The 27,039-nt window shown below is 33.9% G+C and overlaps 1 protein-coding gene across 1 annotated transcript in view; it reads left to right on the top strand.

Annotated features, from left to right (window-relative positions):
• Positions 1-15,110, top strand: part of LOC149564165 (glycosyltransferase BC10-like) — a 40,831-nt gene extending 25,721 nt beyond the window's left edge. The window contains exon 2 of the mRNA XM_089827227.1: positions 14,036-15,110. Within this exon, the coding sequence (XP_089683353.1) occupies positions 14,036-14,677 (642 nt within the window). The 3' untranslated portion in view covers positions 14,678-15,110. The remainder of the gene's footprint in view (positions 1-14,035) is intronic.
• The last annotated feature ends 11,929 nt before the right edge of the window (positions 15,111-27,039 follow it).

The following is a 27,039-nucleotide window of genomic DNA, read 5'->3' as shown; positions in this document are numbered from 1 at the left end:
GTTTTGACTTTCACAACTCAGAACAGAACTTTTTTCTCATTCCTAATTTATGTTTTATTGCCTTTTTTGCAAGCCCAAGAAAAATGGGTGACTACTCACTTATTGCTAGCAATGCCCCTCTTTTTTTTCTACCTTTGCTATTCTTGCACTTCAATCTACTTTTTGACCTTTTTTAAAACTCACCTCCTCTTCATCTTCTCTTTGCTGATTTAAAACAAAAACTACTAAATGGGACCATTTTCCATTTCCAATGCCTTTACCTCTCCTTCCTCCCATGAAGCCCCTAAAGCTTCCAGCTCTTCGTTCTTGAATTATTTAAATTTTCCAATTTTTCTCTTTTCTGAAGGTTGACACACAGCTTGGCAAAAGGAAAATAATTTAATTTATTTTCTTCTTGATACTGGAGTATCCTACAGTTAGCACCTCTTGCTAAATGCTTTTGATTTTGATTTTGAATTTTATCCTCCCAGAAAAATCCTTATGCCTTCCCTTTCTTCTTGGCACCTTGTCTTTAAACATTTTTGCTTAGAATAAGACTGAAACAATTTTGAAACTCCAAAATAGCCTGTCTGTTCTTTTACTCAAGTTCTAAATTTTAAACAACTTAAGCGCTGGGTTTAACCATGGAGGAAACTCTGTAGTTAAGCGTGCTCAGGTTGGAGTAGTACTGGGATGGGTGACCTCCCGGGAAGTCCCGGTGCTTCACCCCTGTGAGCATCACCTAGATCCAATGAGTGCTAAGTGTTTCATTTATTCTCATGAGAGATGGATTTGTGTTGAATCACTACTCATGAAACATGGGTCAATGAGTTTGACTCAAAAATCACACAGTTAAATCCTGATAGCAACATCACAATTTGACTTGCTGTGGAAATTATCTCCTACTTATCAATTGATGAGCTTAAGGGGCTTTCTAATGAATGGTTCATAAGGCACAACACTTGGCGAAGGTTTTGCAAATGGGGTGGCAAGCTCTGGGTTTAACCGTGGAGGAAACTCTGTAGTTAAGTGCACTTAGGCTAGAGTAGTACTGGGATGGGTGACCTCCCGAGAAGTTGCGGTGCTTCACCCCTATGAGCATCACCTAGATCTAGTGAGTGCTAAGTGTTCTATTTATTCTCATGAGAGATGGATTCATGTTGAATCACTACTCATGAAACATGGGTCAATGAGTTTGACTCAAAAATCACATAGTTAAATCCTGATAGCAATATCACAATTTGACTTGCTATGGAAATTATCTCCTACTTATCAATTGATGAGCTTAAGGAGCTTTCTAATGAATGGTTCATAAGGGACAACACTCGGTGAAGGTTTTGCAAATGGGGTTGCAAGCTTTGGGTTTAACCATGGAGGAAACTCTGTAGTTAAGCGCACTTAGGCTGGAGTAGTACTGGGATGGGTGACCTCTCGGGAAGTCCTAGTGCTTCACCCTTGTGAGCATCACCTAGATCCAATGAGTGCCAAGTGTTCCATTTATTCTCATGAGAGATGGATTCATGTTGAATCACTACTCATGAAACATGGGTCAATGAGTTTGACTCAAAAATCACATAGTTAAATCCTGATAGCAATATCACAACTTAAAAAAAAAACTACACACAACCTTAGGGTCTCCAATTTGTGTGATAATTTTTATATTTTTAAATCATGATAAGCTTTTACTGTTATGCCCAAGTGTCAAAAAGGCATGCAAAATGAATTTTTACATGAATTTCTATCGTGAACAAATGTTTGCCTGAAAACTAACACATTGCGCAAAATGACCCCTTGGAGTTCCTTGTCAAACCATTTCAGCCCAGCTCTATGAACCACCAAAATCAATGGTTTCTGTAAAATCTCAGGCATAAATGAGAAATTAATTTCTCTCAACTGGTAAACAATCCCTCCACAAAAAGTTTCCACAGAGAGTGAAATGACATTACAAACATTGATATAAAATGGATCGGCTCCAGCTTTTACCAAATATTCAAACTCTAAGTGTTTTAATTACCCTGCTTACTGGATTGTGTAGTTGCAAGTAGGTGAAATACCACTTCTTTAAAATTTCATCCACACAAGAATATTCCACAAAAAAAATGCCAAGAAATGCAAACACACATCCAAAAGTGGAAATAAGATAAGATCCTTTTTTCTTGTTGATTTGGGATTGCCCACGGACCCAGATGCTCCTCCATGATGGTTATGGATTCTTAAATTTGTTGTGTTTTTGTTATCAATGCTGGGGTACTTTCTTTAATATCAAATTTCAATGATGGAATACTGTAGAGCTAATATCTAATTTGAAATTGAGCTGTGATAATTGAACTCTTTGTGGCCAAGCTCTAGCTTAAAGTTTATCTCTAGTTGAAAATTGAGTTAGGATGGGGCAATGTAAGCTCCTAAGACAGAAAAACTCAGGGCAAAATTTTGCTACTTAACTCCAATGATGATAAACTCTGTTAGTGAGCCATGATGTAGAGTCCTTCATGGCTTAGATCTGTAGAGATTCATTGCTGTGATATTGCTGCTTGTTTACATCTTGTATGAATGGTTGGCTGGGAAGATGAGCAATTGGAATTACGAATTATTGATGTTTTGACATTGATGGGAATCAAGAGATGCCCACTTTTGGATCTTGGCTATTCAAGGTCTTTCGTATGCAAGATCTCTAGGAATTTCTTTTCCCAGTCTTTTTCGGGTGAGGCAATTTCTAGCAATGGTTTTAGAGTCCACTTGTTTTGTTTTTCTGAACAAACAGTATAAGAAACAAAATCACTCCATGAAAAATATGTTTGAAGTACTAGAGATATATCAAAGAAGCCCTAGAGGACAAAATTTAGATGATTGCTCATTCTGTTCTTCAATAAAGAGGCCTAAAAGATACACAACTTTGCAAGGCATCAATTAGACAATAATGGGATTATGCTTCCTTCTTTATCAATAATGATCATCTCGGTGAGTCCAATCAACTTCAACTTGCCAAAACTAAAACTATCTCATCAGCAAGCATGTTTCTACAGGTAAACTGGGCTTCAATGTTCATATCTATTTGTCTTTTTTGGTTAAGTATTGTCATATAAAAAGACCTCATAATTGAAACTGATGTAACCAAATTGAGTTCAACTTGCCAAAGTTAAACCAAACCCACCAGCTGGCATATTTCTATAGGTAAACTGGGCTTCAATGTTTATGTCTAGTCTGGTTTAAATATCTAATGGACCGTGTCTAGTACGAATTCAATTTCTCATGGACCATATCTACTTGTCTACTTTCGTTAACTATCATTGTGCAAGCCGACCTTATAGTTGAGGCAAGCTTGGAGCTGTGGTGTTGTTTTAGGAAAGGTTTTATCACAGATTACATGGTCTTTGCAAATGGTTGTGATGACAATACTGGTGACATACCACATGATGGTATTCCAGGAGACACTACGTAAGTATTCTGTAATTTTTGCAAGAATTACAATGAAATTAAGGTTGCTTCATAATTTACCTGTGTTGAAGTTTTTGTTGTTAATGTTTTGGATCATGCTCAGAGATCCAATAGCCGATTTGCATCCTAATGATGGATCATGGAATTCGATTCAAAACTTTAATGATATAAACTTTTACACAGCTAAATCTAGAGGCATTCTCATGTTCACTATCTTGACTGTGGAAATGCAATTTTGATCAAGAATTACAAGGGCAAATGAATTGCTTGACGGGGTTCACAATTCTCTAGATAGAAATAAATCATCGACTAAGCACATATCCCCTGATTACGATTTGTCCAACATGAATGACATGGATGAGATGAATTTTGCTTTAGAATGAAGAAACAATATGGCCTTTTAAGTTTCTCTGCACAAAAGAAAAATGCCCATAAATTTCTCTTTTATTATGTTTGTCGGTAAAGACATTTTCTTGGATGGGTGATTGTAAGGGTTGAATAAAACATTGAAGTAAATCATTTTTGAATTTTTTTCCGCATAAAGAACTTTGGAATTCAATATTCATTAATGAAAATGATTCTGATGAACCCTTGTAATATTGAAATCCTCTGCACAAACTATACATCTTAAAGATTATAAGCATCCCATCACAATGATGCCTTTCAAGTTTCAATGCAAATGGTTTTCCTCTTAATATTGTTACATATGTTGATTCAACATCTCAATTTCATCAATACCCATGGTCAATGATTCGGATCAACCCTTTCAGAACAGTTTTAATTGTGGGCTGGGGGTACAGAATACAGGGGAGGTTTTTTAGTAAATTTAGGGTGTTAGAAGGCAATTCTGACATGTAATACTATCACCAGTGCAACTGAAACTCAATATTTATAGTGCTGGATAGGAGAAATTTTGAACAGACTGGCTACACTTGTCATGGGCGAGGGCAGGATATTTGTGTTTAGGATAAATTATTCATAATTCATCAACATGGATTCTTAACAATCTAGAATTCTGAGTTTATTGAATTTGATTGTGCCCCTTAAGAACTATGCTTAAAGCACAGAATTATTCTTATAATTCTGATGGCTTTGGTGTTGAAATTAGTGAAACAAGTTGCATGGATTGAAAATAAGTAAATGACTGAAACAAGCATAAAAGAGAGAATTGACAAAATATTTTATGGAGGGAAACCCAGTGCGAGACAATTCTAGAAGTTAATTGCTCCACCTCCTCATATCCACTATTATCATTGCAAAGTTGCAAGCCATTTGCCCAAATTGAGCCTCACAGAATACAGTGGTACTACAGTGTATGTACAATGCTTGACAAGCTTTTTGTGAAAAGAAAACTTGCAGAACATGCCTCACCATTCAAGTGTGAATACATCCTACAGCTCTAAAATTGAGGTTCTATTAACCCAAGAAGTTTATTTATACAACTGGATGAGCTACTGAATGGAACAGAGTCTTCAACTGAAATTCCCACAAAGAGATGGAAGAAATGATTCAGTTCCTTTCTGGACACTCCTTGGTTTTGTCACTCATAGGGTGATTTTTGCAAGGACAAAGTTGTCTATATGTACGCTTCTAAACAGAAAATTGTATTATGCTAAATACAAAGTTTTAGGTAGGTGCAGGAGATATCTGCATCTTGGTATAGGCTGATATGATTTTTTTTTCAACTGATGTGGGCCTTAGGGTGTTCAGACCAATTTGCCTTAGGGTGTTCAGACCAATTTTAACCAACTTCTTGTATCTGCTTTGCTTTGTATCAACTATGGCCTTTTTTATTTGCCCAATCGTTCATCATGAAGTGGAAAGATGTCTTAGACACTTCTTTTGTCCCATAAATTATGAAGTGAAACTAATTATCCCAACCTAAGTTGCAATAAATGCATCATCACTAGTTTCTCTTTTTTGGGCCAGCAACCTGTTTCGATAGAATATGATAGCAAATAATATTATGTAATAGTTAATTATATATAATATAATATAATATTGGATATAGTGAATATTAGTTGTTATATTAAATCAATATTATATTGATCATAATTGGAGAACTCATTCATGGTAGACTCATTTTTTTCAAAATCTTGGAGCATACAAATTTTTTTAACATTAAAAAATATATTGATATAAATTTTTAATTTGTAGTTTAAAACATGTATAAAATTAAATTTACAAAGGTCATAACTAGTTTTTTCTTCGTTTATAAATAAAAAAAATAGTTTAATTCACATCATAGTGTCATATGATTGTAAATTAGTAATTAAAAAATTCGTATTCAATTATTAATAGTTGAAAAGTAAACATAAGCATAACACAATGAAACTCATAACACCATTATTTGTTAACAAGGGAAATCCTAGTCAAGGGAAAGCCTCAGTGTGGATGGTACCCACAAAATGACCCACTGATCAAAAGTATCTTGTGAAAGATATTGACCTTGTTAGGAGTCTATTACATCAGTATAGCGTATCTGTCCTTGTTAGAGGACTAGGCCTTGTTAGGAGTTGTGATTACAATAAGAGCAAGATGAACTCACTGCTCAAACATGCATATTCAACTATACAAAGCTACATGCATATTCAACTATACAAAGCTATCTATAGAGATAGATACAAAAACCTTTGATTGCTGCTGATATCTTCTATATCTGACCAGTCCTTGTAGTTCTTCACAAAATAATTAGACAACTTCTCTCCTCCAATTCGAACATCAAATTCACATCTATACCAATCACATAAACTGTGCATATAACATTACAATACAATGCCACTTTTTGCTAAACAAAAAGATAACTCCTTTATACCAAAAACTTTAGTCCAGTCAGCCTTGTGCTGCCTTGCATGTTACCAAATCTTCAAATTAAGTTCTGCCACGTGTGGGTTAACATCTAGGATGTCATTCCAACCTTGTTAAGTATTTATTTTACAAGACAAAATAATTCCTTAACCAAAATACCAATACTGTGATGTTTACCCTGTTCTGTTCTATCAAACCTGTCTCTGGTAAAATGCCTATAACTCATCTAAAACTTATCATTTCTTTCCGCGGTCTTGTACACATGCTCTCTGGTGTCTGTACCACCTTTCTCTAAGTCTGCATAACTTCAGCTTCTAGTGGAGCCTGCTGAACAAAATAAGTTACCTGTAGCCTGTATTCCCTCTTTATACTTAGTCAATTTTCTGAGTAATCTTTCTTCAAACTCAACCAAAACTTTTGCCATATCAAAATGAGTGATTTGTTGCCATAAATGACAACCCTATCAGCTACCCTTAGCCAAATTACCAACAAGCCAGTTATTGATAAGATTTTTGCTGGAAAGTTGGCGATTAATACATGAGCTTGAATGTCTAGCGAATAATAGTGAGTTTATTATGCTTTGTTTCAACTATGATATTAACATATAATTTTTTACTAATACCAATTATAATGACAAATGAAATATTATTATATGAAAAATAATATTAAATATATTTTCAATATTATATGTGTGTGTATGCACATATATATATATATCATAGTTCCTAGACTAAGATTCGGTGCGGACTTGGCAAGGCTGACCTGACTTAGAACTTGGGACTCTGCAGCAAAAACTTGGCAAAAAATGGCAAAGTGAAGAAAAACTCAAGAAATGTAGAGATTTTTAAGAATCTAAAACCCGCTTCATGCACCCTCTATAGAATAAATCTTAAGGACACAATAACATCATCAAATAGAAACTAATTTGTTCACACACGCAAGTATACATTGATCAAATAAGTATAAATGCAAATTATAGTCAAAGGAAATAACAAACTTATATATATATATATATATATATATATATATATATTTGTTAAGTGTATATAAAACTAATGGAATATGAAATCTATGATATCAAATGTTCCAAACATATATCAAAACAAAAACAAGTGTATGACTCAACCTCAAAGATCTCTTTTACAAAGGCATCTAAGGTAAGTCCCGGATGAATGAACATCCATAGTCTGTGCCTATAAGACACCACTTGGCCAACATCAATTGTGCATATTGTAATGTTCCCGTTATAAAATAAATAATAAATTAAACTTTTGTAATGGGCCGATTGATTTAATGTATCTCAGACCCTTTTTTTTTTTTTTTTTCATAGTTTGTGTCGCCGTTGGCTATCTTTGTACACCCTCGAAAGGGTTTCTCGACGGGTATTTAAGTACGGCTTGTAGGAAGTCTGTAGGTATGCTTTGGAATATATTTCTCTGTACTGCAAACTCCTGTTTAAGGTTCTCTGTTATTTGCCATTTTAGAAGTGAAAGATCTTCCCTATTTGGCTTATTGCGGTTTCGGTGTGATTCAACCCTCACCCTATTTTGTCATTGCATGTATTACTTTGCTCGGATCTAGCAAGTCAGAGCACCTTCTCTTGGCAAACATATATTGAAGAATTTATGTGTTCAAATCTTTATTATTGTGTTCGGATTTCATCTAATCTATTGTCTATATGGACAAGATAGCATTCACAGCTATGTTCTAATTCCTACCCGTACAACTTCTTGTCATCTTCGTATTGCCTCTTCCTAGGCCGTATGGCCTCCACTCACCATCCACACCTCTGTACCTCCCTTCCTCAAGCCACTATACGGCTGTGTTTTTCCAATCTACCGCATTGCCTGGACTCCATAACACCGTACGACCATTGTACGGTTGTGTCTCTAATCCATCGTATGACCTGCATTCTTTCCACCGTACGGCTACCCCTTTGCCACCGTACTGGTTGTGTCTTCCCACCGTACGGCCACCTCTATCACCCTTCCATTCGCACCCCGTACAAAAACATAAACTCTAACGTACGACCAACAATATCCACTGTACGGCCTTGCTTTCTCCACTCCAATTCAGTCTGTACCTCCTTCTTGTCAATGCACTCTTGGCCAATTCCGTACGGCCATTTGGGATTCTGCAACTTGCTCAGCCTAGAGTTGTCAGGAACATTACACATATGTTTGTGTTTGAACATGCTCTAGCTTCTTCCTCTACCATGGCTATAGCCTTAGCCTCTCTATCCACCTGGTCAATACACTCAAGGTCCTCGTTAGTAAAGATAGGATTCATCCACTCAAGCTCTAGGTTGACCTCCTCTAGCATGATCAAGCTGGTGTCATTGTCCAAGATTTGTTTCTTTTTAAGATGAAGGTTGCAGTGAACAAATAATAGATCATTCAACCTCTCCATGGATAGTTTGTCGCACCTGTTTTAGTGTATGCACTCACAGATACTTGAATTTCCCTCACAACCCAAAGTGTTGCATGGCTAGCTCATTACATGGATGACAATTCTCTAAAGATTTGGTGTTTTAGCACCAAACACTTGTTACCATCTATTTGAGATTAAAAAACCACTCTCATTTCCAACTTTAAAACTAATTATAAAATCAAATTATGCAACTTATATTTTTAGCTAGCTATAATTCTGTTTGACCAGATTTGCACATTTGACTACTGAACAATTCCCTTGTGCATTATTGAATGTCTCTATCTCGCGAGTGTAGTTCTGATATTAGTATCACTAGTAGACACTCGCTATAACACTCAATAGAGTCTAGTAAGAACCTCATTCACCTTGAAATAAGGGCAATAATGGAATGCCTGATTGAGGTAAAAAACAACTATAGGGATGGGCTTGTGAAGCTAGAAGTGTTATCTCCTATCAGTTATCCCCTAAGTGGGATGATACTCTTATCTTCTCCATATATAGATCTAATGGCCTCCTTGGCCTTGTCTATGCCCTCATATATGTAGTCCATAGTGGACTTAATGACCTGCAAATATTGTGAAACATTAATAGGTAAATAAGCAAAATTTGTAAATAAAAGAAAAATATTAATATGCATTAAAAGTAAAACATATTGTAGAATTTATAAAAAAATTACCTATGGATCTATGCACGAAGATGTAAAATTGGGCTCATGAAAAATGCAATCTACCAAAAGAATCTTTGCAATGGTCATAGGATAGGTTGAGCAAGTCCACTCCTCATCAACACACATGCACTTTAAAGTTGTCTTCGATTGCGTGAATGATTTTAATGTGATAAAATTTAGGGCAAATCTCGTGATTCTAGGACGAGCGAACTCCTTTTGCCGTGTATATCGTCTCATTATGTTAATTACTGATGCATGATTTTAGATAAACTTGCAAATGTTTTTGGCCTTATTAACGTTTGTCTTGATCCATTTAAGTTGCCAAAATCCTCCAATATGAGGTCAAGGCAATGTGCCACACACGGAGACCAAATTATGCTCGGATGTCTCTCCATCAAAAGTTTACTTGCATTAACATAATTTTCTTCATTGTCCATGACTACTTGAACTATGTTTTCTTTCCCAACCTGAGCTATGACTTCCTCAATGACCCACATAAGAATGGGGCATTTTGACATGTGAGGAAGCATCAATGGACATGTGGAACCCGAAAATAAAGCAAAATCAATGATCAAGCAATAAATCATATGTTTAAAAATTAAATATTAATCACTAAATCAAATTCAAATTATTCAATGCATTTAGGGAAGTAGAATGATCAGTCAGATGTAGCAGGTTCTTATCCCTCCTATCGGTCCAACCACCAGTTATGATGTGGCAGCCCTTTTTGCTTCAAAACACACTCTGATCCTCTAATTTAACTTTTATATCATCAACAATTTCTAACAAAAGTGGGGCACTTAACTTGGTATCACTAGGGGCTTTAAACCCCACCCTACAAATGTTTATGACATATATCATGTGTTGCCAGTAAGGAGAGTTTTCACAAATAGATTAAATAAGTATGTGCAATAATAATTCATTAGATAGACAAAGCAAACTATGAAGTTAAATTTAAAACAAAAAAATAAAAAAGAATTACTTGGCTGCAACAATGGAATGATGCAAAAGTATGAACTAGAAGATTATTTTAGCAGCATCATGTACCTCATTGCTCTGAGGCATGCTCTCAAGCAAGGGCTGTGAACCAAGAGTAGTGTGTGACACAAAAATCCATCCTAGATTTCCGAAGTCTAGGACCAAAACTAACAGTGCCACTAGAAGGAGCTGAAGTAGAAATATTAGAACTAGTAGAAGCACTAGGATATAATGGAGGCATGGAAGAGCCCTCTCTAACACAACCTCCGGATTCGGCCAAACAAGCACTGATACTCGCCAACTCCTCCCTTTGCCTTTTTTCATTCCCATTACTTCTTCAAAAGTTTCTAGTGCCTTATAGCACACATGAATAACCTCAGGAGGTGCTCAAAGACACGAGTCAATATGATGGCCATGTATCTTTGCAATATGACATTTAAATCTATTGATGCCACCATGATTAATTTCTTCACAATATTTACATTTGTCTTTCAGTATATATCCAAGCCTCATCCTTTTGACATGATTTCTTGGCTTTTTGTGTAGGTGTAGAAGTAGGAGCAGATATTGGGAAAAAAAATGGTTTTCAAAACCTCAATGCTCCTGCAAAGACCATATTACAAAAAAAAGAGCATTTGTGCATTGTGTTTTATAAACTAATACAAAAAAATAGGGGTTTTCCCCAAAAAATGTAGGATTTTTAAAACTTATCAATTCTTTAATCTTTGATTCATTTCTTTTCAAATTTAAACTTCAAAGTTCAAAAAAGAACAACTAGCAGGCCCTACATTTTTTTAGACAAAGTTTTGTAAATACATATTTACAAATTTCTTCTAAAAATGTGTAGGGTTTACTCATTGTTCTTTCTCTGAAGTTTGAATCTGAAGGGAAAAGTTTCAAGAATTGCAATGTTTTAATAAAAAGAACGAAGATTATTGTTTATAAAATACAAAAAACCCCCAAAAAATCCATTGAATTTCACGCTTACCTCTTACAACAAACATGAAATGAGATGAGAGCACTTTGCAATTGTTGGCATGGACTGTTTGATGCACCAAATGAAAGTATTATGCTGTCCCAATGTGATTTGTTGAAGACTTTTTGCTCTTCCTCCTTGCTGGTTGCGCTTCTATGGACTCTTGCTTTTCTCCTCAACTCAGTCTTCTCCTCTTTTCTTGCCAATAGAATGAAATGAGGTCTCTTTTAGGGTTGCAAAGACCAAATTGAGAAAAAGGGAACAACTTAAAAGGGACAAATTTTATGTTTTTCTTTTGCAATTTCATTATGCATTGCCATCTGAGTCCAGTCAACAGGATTTGCCAAGTAATTTGCAGACTTACCAACTCACGAGCTCAGGTCCAAGTTTAACACACACACATACATATTAAGACATTTTTTATTTGCTTCTTATGCGCAGCCTCATGTAGCCCTGTTTTCCATTGCATTTATCATTTCTTGTTTCTGGTAATACAGAATCCAACTGAAGTGAGCATATCTCATGATCCATTTAGATTACCGATCACTCAAGTACTTCGAAATATATGTTGGGAAAACTTTTGGAATACCAAATCTAGGTTGCGAGAATGATAAAGATGCTTTGCCTGTGGGCTAAATCTAGCCTAATGAAATGAGATTGTTGGTCTGGATTTCATGTAATCACATGGTGTCTTTTTGGATGAAATAGGTGCCTAATGAAATGAGATTGTTGATGTGGATTTCATGTAATCACATGGTCTCTTTTTCGATGAAATAATTGCAGTACAACCTTTTGGGGCTCCAAATTGTATCCCACAAGATCTTGACCAGGGAACATAGGTGGTTCAGATTGAAAAGGAAAGACTCATCGTCAAATTGTAGCAATTATGGGTGACAAGAGCAACTCTTCTGCACTTTTGGCTGAAATGATCCTTTCCCAGCCAATAAGAAAGTTTCTTCAAAATTTTCTTAAACAATCCCTGATCCTAGATTTACCATACAATTGCATGAGACAACTAATAATGAGCCTGTAATATGATGGAAAATATTTATGAATTGAAAAGTTGGTAATCTTGGAATTGATTTCAGTAAAATAAAGTGCAGGGTTGTAATACAAACTTGACAAGTATTGTCACTGATTTTTCTCTCAGCTTTTCCAAATATCAGGCTATAGACACCAACTATGATTCCTTCTTCATGCTTCTAATTCCTGCTGAATATTAAACAACTGCCCTCTGAGATATTTGAACAGACTAATAACTGCTGAAATGAACATAGTAAACCCTGTGTATGGACAGCTCAATAACTATCATCAGATTGCAGACCATATCACTTTTCCTGTAAATGGTTGAGTGGAGACTTCATGAGAGCTCAGGGTTGCGTCTGAGTGCTGGATATTTCCAGGGGTTTTGTCCTGAAAATAGTAAATATGTTTTTTGCAGAGAAGAAAATATAAAATACCATGATGCTTAATAAATACTTTCTAATTGCCATTGGTCCCTTTTATAAAAACTCACCAACCAAAAAGCAGCAAACTCCTCCGTAAATCCTGACTTTTAGGTGACTTGTCTCTTAAGCATTAAGATTATCATTTAATAGAAATCCCTCCATGAATGTGTTGCCCAGTAAAATCATGTATAACTTAAAATAGCCTCATCGATGACTGAAAACTAATTATCCCCTTTTACTAAATTATTGCCTTAGCCTTTGGGAACTTAATTAACAAGAAGGCTTTTTAGCGAATTTATTACTTACTGTTACTTAAACTAAACTAGAGGGGACATTACAGCTTTGCTAAGCCGAGGTATTAATAACAATCTTTATAGTGTAAATAAAAACAAACGAAAAAAACAAATTAGATCACATAGGTTAGCCACACCCTTTGTATCAGGATATCCTAGATTTTTGTTGCTATATGACACACTGACTTACTGTCATGCATACCTAAAGGTATCTTATCAACAGATTATTCGCAAACACAATTTGTATCCCCAAATAGAATATCATTCACAAAATCATATCTCATAGCCAACTTTTGTAAACACATAAATGTATAACCCTATAAACAAGGCTCATAGTGTTGTTTCTGTTGGCTGCAGGTACATTTCACGTCAAACTTGTATGCTACTTGCAATGATTCATAATTTTCTGTATTAGACATTATTATAAAATTTCACTGTAAGTTACTTGGGTGAGTATCACCATGTTAGATCTAATCCATTAAATGTCCATGAAACACCAGCTGGAAAATATCAATAAGTTTTTATGTCTTCCAGCAAAATATTGAACTTGGGGATTGTGGAAATCTGATTTGATCACCTGCTTAATTATCCCATTTGGCTTCTGATAGAGGCATAATCTTCCTGTTTGAATTTGCTTGAAATGAAAGAGCTGTATATTTGATAAGCTTGTTGATGACATGAAACGACGCTCATCCAAAGCTGGGTTTAATTATCTGATTCACATTAATACTTGAAGGTTAATTTTTTATAGGAACTATGGATAATGAATGGACGGGCATTAAAAAGCTAATTTCAAATCTGATTATAAGGGAACTGCAAAATTTCCAATCAGAGACAAAACATTTTTCACTCTGAAACAAATGTCAACTCCTTGTGCATATTTGCTCAACTTTATTCTACTTTTGGATAGTTAGCATGCTATGTGGTTAAATATTTGTCATCCTATGCAGCTGTTGGACATTGAATAGGGTTTTGAAGAATTTTTGGTGGTCAATGAATTCTTTATATTTTGCTTCTGCAGATAGCAGAGTGGGGACGCATGAGTATGTGTGATGCAGAAAGACGACTTCTTGCAAATGCTTTACTCGACTTCTCAAATTCCAGATTTGTGCTTTTATCGGAGTCATGTATTCCTGTATTCAACTTCAGTACAGTTTACAATTATCTTATAAAATCCCAACACAGTTTTATGAGTTCCTTTGATGATAAAGGTCCCTATGGAAGGGGACGATACAACCGAAAGATGGAACCTGAAGTTACACTAAGTCAGTGGCGTAAGGGGTCTCAGTGGTTTGAGGTTGAGCGGAAGCTGGCAATCAGTATAATTGCTGATAACACTTTATATCCAAAGTTCCAGAACTATTGCACTCCAGGTTGTTACGTGGACGAACATTACTTTCCCACCATGCTGAGCATCCGTTTTGGGTCACTTCTTGCCAACAGAAGTATAACTTGGGTTGATTGGTCAAGAGGGGGCCCTCATCCTGGAAGGTTTGGAAAGGGAGACATCACAGAGGAATTTATTGGGAAGATTCGTGATACCAAGCCCTGCACTTATAACAACCAAAATGCCTCTATATGCATACTCTTTGCTCGGAAGTTTGCACCAAATTCGTTGGAACCTTTATTACATCTTTCATCAAAGGTATTGGGATTTGGTTGAATACAAGTGAAAAACAGGAAATGGTCTTTCATTCCTTACCAGGTAGACTATCAACTTGACAAGCATCTCAATAGCTGTAGTAACTCCCAATGCCTCATATATACAATTCATTGATCACCTAAGTAGAGTACTTTATCCTACCACATAGTTTATTGGTCGGGTCTTTTCTACTTCTCTTGTCCAAGGCATCCCTAGAACCACTTGAGTAGGCCTGTCGTTGGTTACCTTCTGTCTTATGTCAACATGATTATTTGTAATTATTATGTTGTACATTTTGACTTGTCTTATTACTTCCTGGCTATGTATCTGGTCTTGTTACTTTTGCCCAGATGTATTAGGCACTGTATTCATTTGCTCACGGCATATGCATTTGCACTTTAGTGGTTGGCTTCCAATTGCAATGTTAATAAGATGTATTTATCATTTTTAGCAACCATAACTTTCCTTATTGTTTCATTTACAATGATTACACAGAAATCCTGTAAGAGAGAATGCCAAAGCCACAAAATGAGATGCGTTATTCTGAAAAATAGCAGTTTGGCAATTGCTTGTCTATGTAAGGTTGCTTCATTTATTTTGAACATGCGGAATAGAAGGATAACTAGAAGCAGCTTAGAAGATCCAAAAACTTATACGTAAATTCCACAGTTCAATTAGGAGCATCCATAAATAGGGTGGTCATTTCTAAAATGGTGCAGGAGTTTCTAGACAATTTGGGGGGTGTTATTGTTCCCTCGTCCCCATTCCACTTATACGGTACGTGAGCTATTCAGAAACATTTGTCCAAAATCTGTTCACAATAATCATGACTCTTGTGACTATACAATGTCTTGGAGAGGACATTGACTGGGCATTTAGAAGGGTCGCTCTAGGAAAGAAAATGATTGATATCAAAAGTTAAAGAACAACTTATAGAGATTTATAATGAAGATGCCATGTAGAAAACTTCGGTGGTGCCTGTTGTGGATTTAATCTTCCTTTCTTTTAGAATGTAGGCTGTCAATTCTCTCCATATAGGTCCCTTTTTCTTCAAAGAGATTCAAAGATATTTAGGGAATATATTGCACATTGACATGCTCAGTGTCTGAGACTCTATAAATCCTTTTGAGCATTATCATGGTCTCTTTGAACAGTGGGTATATATCTTTTGTAACTCAACGGCCTTTACCTTCAGTCCAATCACTTAGCACCTCATATACATTATTCCTGATCCAGACATGCGCACATTATCATATCATATCTGAATTGTGGTTTAGGGAGATGAAGCATATTCCTGAAAGCTATGCCTTGGTCTAAATTTACGTTCTTCAAGGCCTAGAGACAACTCCAATTTCGAAGTACATTTCCTCAAGCAAAGCAAATGATTTTTCAACTGCATTCCTAATTTGAACTTGATATCTGGAGCTCAAGGAAATATACCAAAGCGACTTTATAAATTTTTAATAATAATTGATTTGCAATCTATAGTTAGTTAAGCTACTTATAAGTCCAACCCAGAATATTCTTGCAAAGGAACAATTCAGATTATACATAAATTATTTGTACGATGTATTGTAAAACATCAAAGCATTCATATAATATATATATATTTATATATATATTTAATGAAATACCATTGCTAATATCTACTGCTGCAACCAGCATTTTTTATTAGTCCCGCCTATAAGAGGGAGACTATAGTTTTTGAGTCTCTCTTTTTTAATAGTTCCATCTTTTGGAAACCGTGCAAATGGCAAAATTTTCCATTAATCCTATGGTCTAATGTAATTTCTGTAGTACATGAAATTTTAGAATTTTTATTTCCTTTTTCTCATTGGCTTAGGGCTTAGCCCTTTGTACCCGGTGGTATGTTTAATTTCTTCTTAAAAAATTTAATTGGAAATTAAAGCACGTTAAGAAGTGCCATTTTTCAAATTGTATAACGGATAAGTGGCAATTTTTAATTTTTCTTCTTGTATGCGGTGGCATCTCACGGTATTACCTGTTTTCTACTGCATGTGCATGTAAATTAGAAAAAAGATATTAGAAAGCAGGTGGGATAGTGTGACGAGGAAAGTGGATTATGGACTAAAAATGGGTCTCTTCTGTTTGCCCATTTCACTCTATTGGTGGCATTTGCACCTGGTCCATGGATTATCTATAATATAAGCTTTCCAATGCAAAATACTAAGATAATTCTAGCCAGCCAACAGGGTGGATCTTCTACTCATGTCGGTTGTTGTTTACTCATGCCTCTATACTGGTTTTGAACAAGTATTACTCAATGCTCTTCTTACTTCCATAAAACCTAAATCTACTGTAAATTTTAATCAATAGCAAGGTGATTCAGATTTAGATAACAAATTTGGAAGAGAATTGTTGTTACGGAAACTTAGTAGAGAATTGTAGTGAACAAGTTCTAATTGGGAGATAATACTTATAGTCCCAATATTGTTTTTAGAATCCACATCAAGATTCAAAACATTTTGGTGCATGATATTTTCCAAACAGTTTTATGAAAAATCTAGTCTAGGAGGACATATTGACTGGCAATGAAAGTTTATCTAAAATGTTAAAGTGTGTTGTGCCAAGTTCAAGCCCATTGTTGCTTTCCAATCTTGCCTCTCAAAGAACAACATGACTATAACTTTGTAATAAGAGGAAGGTTTTCATGTAGACTATCCACAAGGAGGTCCTCTAAAATGTTAAAGTGTGTTGTACCAAGTTCAAGCCCATTGTTGCTTTCCAATCTTGCCTCTCAAAGAACAACAGGACTATAACTTTGTAATAAGAGGAAGGTTTTCATGTAGACTAGACAAGGTAATTTGACAAGGAGGTCCTCAGGGGATTAGAATCTCTTCCAGCTACAATTCTACAATTTAGAATGGAAATGCCTGTGTTCTGGTATAAACCTTTTTTTTTTTGCCTCTGAGTTCTAATTGTGTTCTGATATGAACACTATTGCAGTTTGGAAAACTAAAGCTGCATTGCAAAAGAATGAAGTTGTAATTTCTGTAGATATTACAATCTCTAATATTGGCAAAGGGAGTAGACATACAATGTGGTTTGCTAATGATGAATGTTGTATCAATAAATTGGAGAGAAATTGCCGTACAGAAATGTTTTGACTTGCTTGGCCCTGTATAGCTCACAATGGAAAAGTCTTTTGCCATAAATCTCTGGTCCATGTAGAAATTCATTTTGTTTCTTAAATTGTTCTACAATATTTATCATACATTTAAAAAAAAATTAATATAAGCTTTTTCCTTTTTACTCCTACCCTCTTATTTTTTTACATTCTTCTTGCCCTAAATTAAAACTAAAGGACAAAACAAATTCAATTATTTCTGATGTTTTGGTATGGACGTGTCCTTCTCACTAGGATACATGGCATTCTTATAAGTAGGTCCTTATAAGCAGGTCATTGACCTTTCTTTTAACCACCAATTTTAAAGAAAGAACAATATTAGGGTTTTTTAAGATTCATTAAATTAATTTCTTTAGAACATATTGTAAAATTCTAAGATATGAATATGAACAATTTTTAAATCTATTTTTTCAAATAATAAATTTTATTTTGGTTGACCACAATTTTGGTGGTGGTAATTTTTATTTTACAATGAAGAAAAATAATAGGAAAAAAGAAGCATCGAAAATTTATGTGGTCATTATATTGTCTTAAGCTATGCCAAGCTTACTTTTATTTGAAATAAAAGTGATGCAATAAAAAAATCTTAGATGTCTCATCAAATCATTAAACAACAAAACTCAGCAATGAATGCCTACTATTATATTATTCTCCCATTGGGTTTAATCCTACCAGTGCAGTTAGCTCTTTTACCTTGATCGTTAGTTATCATAGTTATTCAGCATGGCTTGAAAATACGAAATCATTGTATTGAATTCATTTCATAAAATTTCAAGGATAATTTTTTTGTTTATTATTATTTAATTTTTAAATCTTCCATAAGTACATGACTTCATGACATTTTAATATTAATTACGCATGTTTCATTTTTCTACCGTTTGGAATCAACAACCGAAAACAATCGACATTTCTCTGAACTTTACAAATGTCTACCAAATTTTCTTCTTTTCAAACAACTATTAATATGTTTTTATACTTCTCCTTCATTATATAAGGCGGGACTATAGCTCTATAGAGCTCTTGTTATTATAAATATTAATGTTAACAAAAATTGAAACGTTTTGCGAGACACTAATATTTAAATAAATAAGCAACAAGCTTTTCCCTTTGAAAAGGATTGTCATTATTTTTAATGTTTGGATAAACATAAAGGAAGGAAAATGCTTGAAATTAAAAAAAAATCATGTTCAGATATGAGAGAGAAGTACTTTAAAAAATATTCATATATAATATGAAAACAACAGTTAAAATAAAAAGTAGTTGTAATTTTTATTGGACAAGTAAAAAAGCATCGGCCTTCATCCTTATTATTATTATTATTATTAGTCCTTGCCTTGCATAAGGCAGGGTACTAATGTTTTCGGTGGTGGTCACCATCAATTTGTTTTTCTAATCGAAGCAAATAAATCTCTAAGGTTAAAAAATCTTTCATTTTTAAATTAAATTTTCAATCAAAAATTCTTGATTTCTCATTAGCTAGCAGAAATTATGCCAAGGGTAAACATGTTTTTTAACCTCAAAAATTAGGAAAAAAGGTCTCTCGAAACTTCTTCAAATTCATTTCAGTCGAAAACATTATTTGTAATATATCTAGAAATTTCTAACAAAATCGTGAGGGAACGCCAGTTCCTCTTCTTTATCCAATTCTTCTTCCTCCATTTCGCTGTGTTTTTTGCAGATGACCTGACTGCCCAAATGCAATTGCAGTTGAAGGAAATTGACCAATTCATTTCTATGCATTTAAGCCTTTTTTTTCCCTCTTGCAATCCAGATCTCCGACATATTTACGTAAATTTTGTTCTTCAATGCGAGTGGGATTTTGATTTGCGTTGTTTCCTGGCCTCAAGGGTTTCAACAGAGCGCTATCTAAGTCATACGAGTCTTTGTTGCTATCGTAGGTGTAATACAGGAACACATCCGTCGTGAAGGGAAACTCATCCTTCGAAAGGAATTGCAGAATAGAGCTCATGTTACTCTTCACTTTCTCACTAAAACTCCCCTTTGACAGATTCAGAGGTTTGAATTCCCCGATTATGTCTATGAGAGCATGTGTCGTCGACACCTTTATTTTGCCCCGCAGATTTGCTTTCACAATGATGAGAAACGACAAAGACACAGTAGAGTGCTCTTAAAAAAAACTACAACAACGACGACTTCACTGAAAGCAACTGCTACTGGATCTATTGCTGGGTCACCTAGTGTTGAAAACTATGCTAAAAAAAATCATGAGTAAAAGCAAATAAAAAGTTTTCTTATATGCCGAATTTTGACAGCAAAATTGTTCTATATTGCTTCCTATATTTCTAGTGCTTGGATCAAGAAGATGTTCCATACTCCACTCAGATGGCAAAAGAGACGATCATCCAACCAAAAAAAATACAATATTAAGGAAAAATTTGAAATTCTCCTTCCTAAAACTCCATATCTTAGTAGCTGAGTTTGAGCCTACTATATATACCATCAGACTTTGATGCTTTTCATTTCAGTTGCCTAAGAGCCTATTGTCCAGGAATAAAAAAATACACTTGTATAAAAACTTTGATGCCATATTTACAAAAGAGCCCAAGATGTCAAGACAGGTGCACATTTGAAAATGCCATATGTTCTGTTTGCAAACAAATCTCAAGCCACGTGTTGACACATGACAGTTAGATGCATATTTTTAGCCAACATGCATGTGCCTTGGATAGCTTACCGTTCCATCATTGAAGTGGATCAAGCATCTTAAATAGTTCCTGCGCTATTCAAGCCTCTTCCACTATTGATTCTTAAATGGGAGACCAAATTAACTTGAATGTAGACACCTTTGATGAATGCCCACATTCAGGTTGCTATCCCTCCCTCTGATACAAAGACCAGATTAACAAAAACTTTAACGGCATTCAATTTGTCAAATTCACGCTGCCTTGCATACATCTATGTGACTCAAGACCATGCCAACCAGGAATTGAATGGGCATTGAAATGGCTTATTGTGAAAGTTGTCATGTACTTGCATTGCCACCCATTTTCACTTGGATACGTGCTTGGCTAAAGGACTGCATCTAAGATCCAATTTTATCGCAGACTCCAAAACAAACATAAAAAAATACCATTCACAATTTTTCAAAGATTGGCGATAAAGGGATGATACACTTGGAACAGACGAGCCCAACTTTTATCAAATTTGATTATTTTTATAATACTATATTATAATTGTCATATATTAAACAAATTTTTATGTAATGATATTATTTTATTTATATATATTAAAAGTAATTAAATATATATATTATATTCTTTTATATTAACAAAAAAATTGAGAGATAACTTAAGATTGTAAAAAATTATTTAATGTTTTTATTTTTAAAATAAAAAATTAAAAGAAATTCTATTTTCAATAAAATAAGACAAATTCATTACATGAATATAAAATATAAAATTTTCTATCTTCATAGTGTTCTTATTCATTTTTTGAAAAAAAATTATATCTTATACTTTGAAGAAAATTCAAGTTGTTTTTCAATCTTTCTCATTTTCTATTAGAATCTTTTAGATTTCTTTTAACTAATAATAATTTAAGTACAAATATTAGAAAATTAAATATAAATGTTACGACATTAAACTTACTACCAAGATGTCACTAATTATTAATTTAAGTTCTACAAGGACTTAGACCTATCATACTAAGTTTTTAAGCATCCCAATGATGCATTGTGAGAAGGCTCCAAGTAATATAAGCACAAAAAATAACTATCCACTCTATATTAGAATGAATATATGTTATTATATATGAAAACATTTTGAGAGCAACATAATTATATTAATTTTCAGGCTTATGTCTTTTGGAAAAAGAAATAATAATAATTATATTAATAACAAATAGAATAACAATTATAACTAAACAACAAAATATATAAGCAACCTGCTCCAGAGTAATGGAGAAATTCAATTTTTAAAATAAAAAATTAATGAAAAATTAAAATTCTAACTTTTTCTATTAATTGTGCAATTAATATAATTATTATAAAAGATATGTCACACCACACTTCACTTTACCATTAGTCAAATTAATAATAATAATAGAATGTGCTAACTCAAATTTTTTTGATTCATTTTGTCCTTAAAGCATTATCTTTTAAAATAATTAAAAGTAATAAAAACTAAATAATTTAACAAAGAATTTTAAAAACTAAAAACTAAATAATGTTACAAAGAATTTGAAAATGGTAGTTATTGCAAGTACAATTATGTTTATTGTTTATGTATTTAAAATTTAAAATATCTTATATCATTTTTGGGTGTCAAGTTGTTCATTAAATATTTTTTTATAAATAAAAACTTACAATGCTAATTACTAATGATATTTTGCAATATATATATTAAGAACTATTAAAAAAAAATTATCTTTTATTGAAATGTACCTATTTTCCCATATGAATGAGTATAATTATATTATTCAGTCATTAAATATAAATTATAGTTCTAATATTAATTCAAATTATTTAAATTATATAAGCTTCTCAATTCTGTTAGTTAAATATTCTTTACATTTTTCAATATTTTTAGTTAAATATTTTTTATTATCAAATACAACCTTTTACCATTAGATGAAAACGTCCTTCAAATTTTCAATATTTCTCCTAAAAGTTCAAAAAAGGATTATACATACACGAATTCTATTTTTTTTTCCTTCAAACTTGTACTCATATTTACAAAAGAATAACATATCATGCTTAATTTCTATTTATGAATTAAAGACCAACACCAAAAACTTCTTTCCATGTCCTTGTGCCAACACCACCACCAAAAGTAGGAACTTTGGCTGAGATGTAAAGAGAGACATTGGAAAATTAAGGTTGACAAACTCTAATAAGAGCACTCATGTTAGATTTATTTAAAGTGCTCGGCATTTTGTGTAGACTTCTTTGGATGAAAAGCGTTAGCTTTTTGATGATGTTTGTGGATTGATGGTTTGGGAGAGTTCACCACCATCGACGACAGTCTTACTTGGTCTTTAGATGTGTCTTCCTTAAGCCAATTGTTGTGTGGGAATTAAGTGGTGATTAATGCATTCTCATGTAGTTTGGCGGGTCATTTTTGTTAATGTTGTAGCTTTAGTCGGATTGAATGGACCTATAGATAATCTGTCTATGGTCATTGATTAATCATCAATTGATCACTCTCATATATATATATATATGTATATGTTTATATATGTTATTCTTAATATATTATCTAATGATGATTAAATTATAATTTACTATATAGAGATATGTCTCTTCACCAGACATGTCTGCTCTTCTCATATTTATATGCCATTCAAATATGCATTTGGAACACATAGGAAAAAAGACAGTGTTATTATACTTGCAGAAAATGATCCTATAAAAATCAACATGATATCATAGCACTGGACTACAAATGGAAAATAAATACTGCAGAAACACATCTACGGTGGCCGATAAGCATTCATCAATAGGAAGACAGAAGTGACATAAGTATGAATCATGGTGATATATATATATATATATATATTATACATTCAACGTACAGAAAATGAGAGTGAGATACCCAATCAGTATGACGTGGATTGTTTTTGTGGTGGTCAGATCAACAGTAAAGGAATTCAATCAATGACCACGAAAGATGAATTCAATAATTGTCAAATAAACTCTTCAGACACATAAGCCCTGCAGTGCCACACGTCCCAGTCTTGAAACATTACTGGGCCACCTCATCCGTACTTGCTACATCACAATGATGACAAGAAGATATGACAAATGAGCTTGATTTGGATTCGACCTTTATATACCCTTTGACATGACGTGGAATTAGGATCATAGCAATTTGGAAAGTGTAACAAATTACTTAAGAGTTTTGGATCAACTTTAATATTATGTCTATGATGAGAGTTCATTGGCAAATAAATAATATTATTAGAAGAAACTCGAGCACAAAGATGATTAAATTCTTGTTTGATAAGATAGAATTATATTTGTATTGCAGATCTATCATTGTTATTACACAATTTAACAAATTAAAAATAAGATCAAGAATTGAGATTTGTAAGCACTTGGTCAATTGTCCTTAAATATCAAGGAAGTCTAATAGGGGAAATCACAAAATTAATTTTTTTGCTAGCATCCTCCCAACACATGGTTATGTGATATTCTCTATGATAATTATGATACCAAATTGGCGTCGGTTATGATGAGTCATTGACAGTGAAAGAAAATAGTGATATTGTTGTATGGCATAAGTAATATCTTGAGCAATCTCATGACCTCATTATATTTATGAGATAGTGAAGGACTAGCCTTGTGTGTTTTGATGTCCATTGTTATTAGGAATATCTACGTTGTCTTCTCAAATCACAAGAGCATCCACATTCAAGTACATGGGCAGGAACATTCCTTGTGATGTTACTATTGTTGCAATCCTTTGTGTTGCTTCTAAGGTCAACAGTGTGAAGAATTTGGGAGGAAAAGGTTGGGTTGTTATCTATGTGCTTCAAATTTTCTTGCAAGGCATTTCCTTGCCAATTCATCACAATCTTTGAGACCACCAATGAGAAGGCCACATTATTCTTGAATGCAACAATTATAACATTGTGAGGATTGAATTACTTGGGCTAAATCAAATGGGCTCATTTGGCAAGAATTATGTCCTTCTGGAGTTGTGATCCTTGTCCATAAAAAAACAACTTTATAAATAATTGACATTAATGAATTTGGAGGTTCCAGAAAGAAGTTTTCCATATTGATGTGATGTAGAATTGTTCAATCAATATAAGAGTGGAAATTTCACCTTGTCAGGGGGAACAATAACCAATGTTTCCATTCCCACTTGAACCATCTTTATAAGAGAAGATGTCAGGGAAGAGACATCATCAGAGTTTCAAATCTGAATCATTATTTGAATTGATGTATATTGGCCTTAATTAAAGCAACTTGTATCAAGGATGCACATATAAGTATTCATTAGCTTTATGTATTACATTTATCTTCTCACTGTATTCTCTCTCTTAATTGTATTTGTACATTTGTGTTATAAGAGTAATCTACCTTGAGCTTTTCTTTTATGTCTAGGGACATTCTTGTAGGAAAAGAAGGTTGGTACTTTATGCATGCTACCAAATATTGTGTAGACTCAGTCTTGTGATAATAGCTCAAAGGAAGTTGTGGTTTGGATTTCATTAGTCATTTGATGACTAGGTTGGATAAAGTGAGGCTCTTGAAGTGAATAGCTTTGATGGTTGAGATTATGAGTATCCTACTCGATCGAGAGAGAGAGAGAGAGAGAGAGAGAGAGAGAGAGAGAGAGAGAGAGAGTTCATCGGAGGCAACCTTGTACAAGGAGGTCTGAAGGTTGATATCAAATTCAGAGGGAGTTTGACATTCCATTAGAAACAACCTTGGACATAAAATGTCAACAAATTGAGAGGTTTGGAGGTGAAATTTCTTGTAATGCATTCTTCTCTATGAGAGAGAAGTTTGAGGTAAAACCCTTGTTCACCCTCTAGGAGCAGCTATGGTGGATCCGCCCTTTGACATGGTTCATGGTGAATATCATGAGAGTTAATATTTTACATATGTGGACAAATGTCATGAAAGATGACAATCTTTCATTGATGTTGAACTTTGTGAGGTCTCTATTGTAAGGTGACAATCTTAAATATGTCTTCACCTAATATCATAATGGACTACATTAAGTTGTTCTATAGTGCCATATATCATGATAACAAATGTATCATGATATACTACATTAAGTTGTTGTCTTGAAGTGCCGAAGATCATGATATTTGTCATGATGGAGAACATGACATGTTGATTACTTGTTATCTGATAGACTACATTCAATTGTTGTCCCAAACTATGTTGAAAATCAAATAACTCATATCCTTCTAGGATATAACATATTCTTTTGGTAGGCACCTTGAACATGATGCTAGTGCACATACAAAAAGAATATAAGTGTGAGTGATATTTCTTTTTGAATCATATTTCATATGATATCAAAAGATAACATCAAAGTTGATGGATATATGTTGATATCCTTAAATATATCATTACAATAATATCATATTGACATGATATGTCTCTGTATGCTTGAGAACATAATGTGTTCTATAAAAATCCTCCCTAGCTAAGAGGGAGTGATAATGTTGTAGCTTCAGTCAGATTGAATGGACCTAGAGATAATCCTTTCTATGGTCATTGGTTAATCATTAATCAGTCAAACTCTCCTATGTATTTTACACTTGTAGAAAACAATCCTATACAAATTAACAATTTTTGGGGTTTTGTCATTATATCTTCTACATTTGCTATAGGTTTTGTTGTGTTGTGGCCTTTGTTTGTCAAGTTTAGTTTTGTTGTCTATCTTCATTTTCTTTTGCATGTTGTTTGTAGAGTTTGTTCATCACATGTTGTTGAAGGAAGTGGTGGTAATTATGACTTGCGAAACATATACTTTTTTACGTGGTGTATTTAGATTGTGTATTTCTTGTTGTTTATGTTAGCCCATTTGTTTTATGGTTTTGATTTGTTCTTCTAAAGAATAACTCTATTTTGTGTAAGGTATTTAGGGGATTGTGTGGGTTGGTGAGTTGTTATTTGAGTATTTGTCATGAACATCTTTTTGTATTCTCTATTTTTCTAGATGGCTAGTGCTTGGATACAAAGTGTTTGCCTCTTCTATGTAGGCTTTTCAAAGAGGCTTTAGGTTTTCTATTTCTTGGTCTTCTACATTGTTTGTAGGTTTGTGGTTTTATTTTGTTTTTGTAGAGAACAACATTTTTGTATTGTGTGTAGGATTTTTAGGGGAGAATAACTTTTCTATATGGGAGGTCCTTTTGCTTGGTGATGATGACACTCTTACAAGGTCTTTAGACATGTCTTCCTTATGTCAATTCCTGTGTGGAGCCTCTGCAGTTTTATGGGTTGCTTTTGTTGGAAAAATGTTCACCACTCCCCCTAGAATTCATGAAAATGGCTTAACTTCCTCTCGTGTACTATACATTAAGTGGTTGTATCATATACTATTAGATCATCCTTTTGGCCAATGACAACCCCACTCTAACAAGTGGTATTAGAGGTTGGTCATAGGTTTGAATCCTTAGTCCCTTGGGTAATGTTGAGGGGGGGACTATTCACAAAATGTTTAGTGCTCCCCTTGGGATTCATAACAAGGGCTTAACTATTGCTTGTGTACTATAAGTTGAGTGGTTGTATCAAGTACTAACAAATTGATCT

This window comes from Cupressus sempervirens, chromosome 4 (assembly GCF_028749045.1).
Source record: "Cupressus sempervirens isolate cs-2001-9-10 chromosome 4, ASM2874904v1, whole genome shotgun sequence".
NCBI lineage: Eukaryota > Viridiplantae > Streptophyta > Pinopsida > Cupressales > Cupressaceae > Cupressus > Cupressus sempervirens.
Note: the sequence above shows the minus strand (reverse complement) of the source record. Positions and strands in the feature narration are given on the sequence as shown.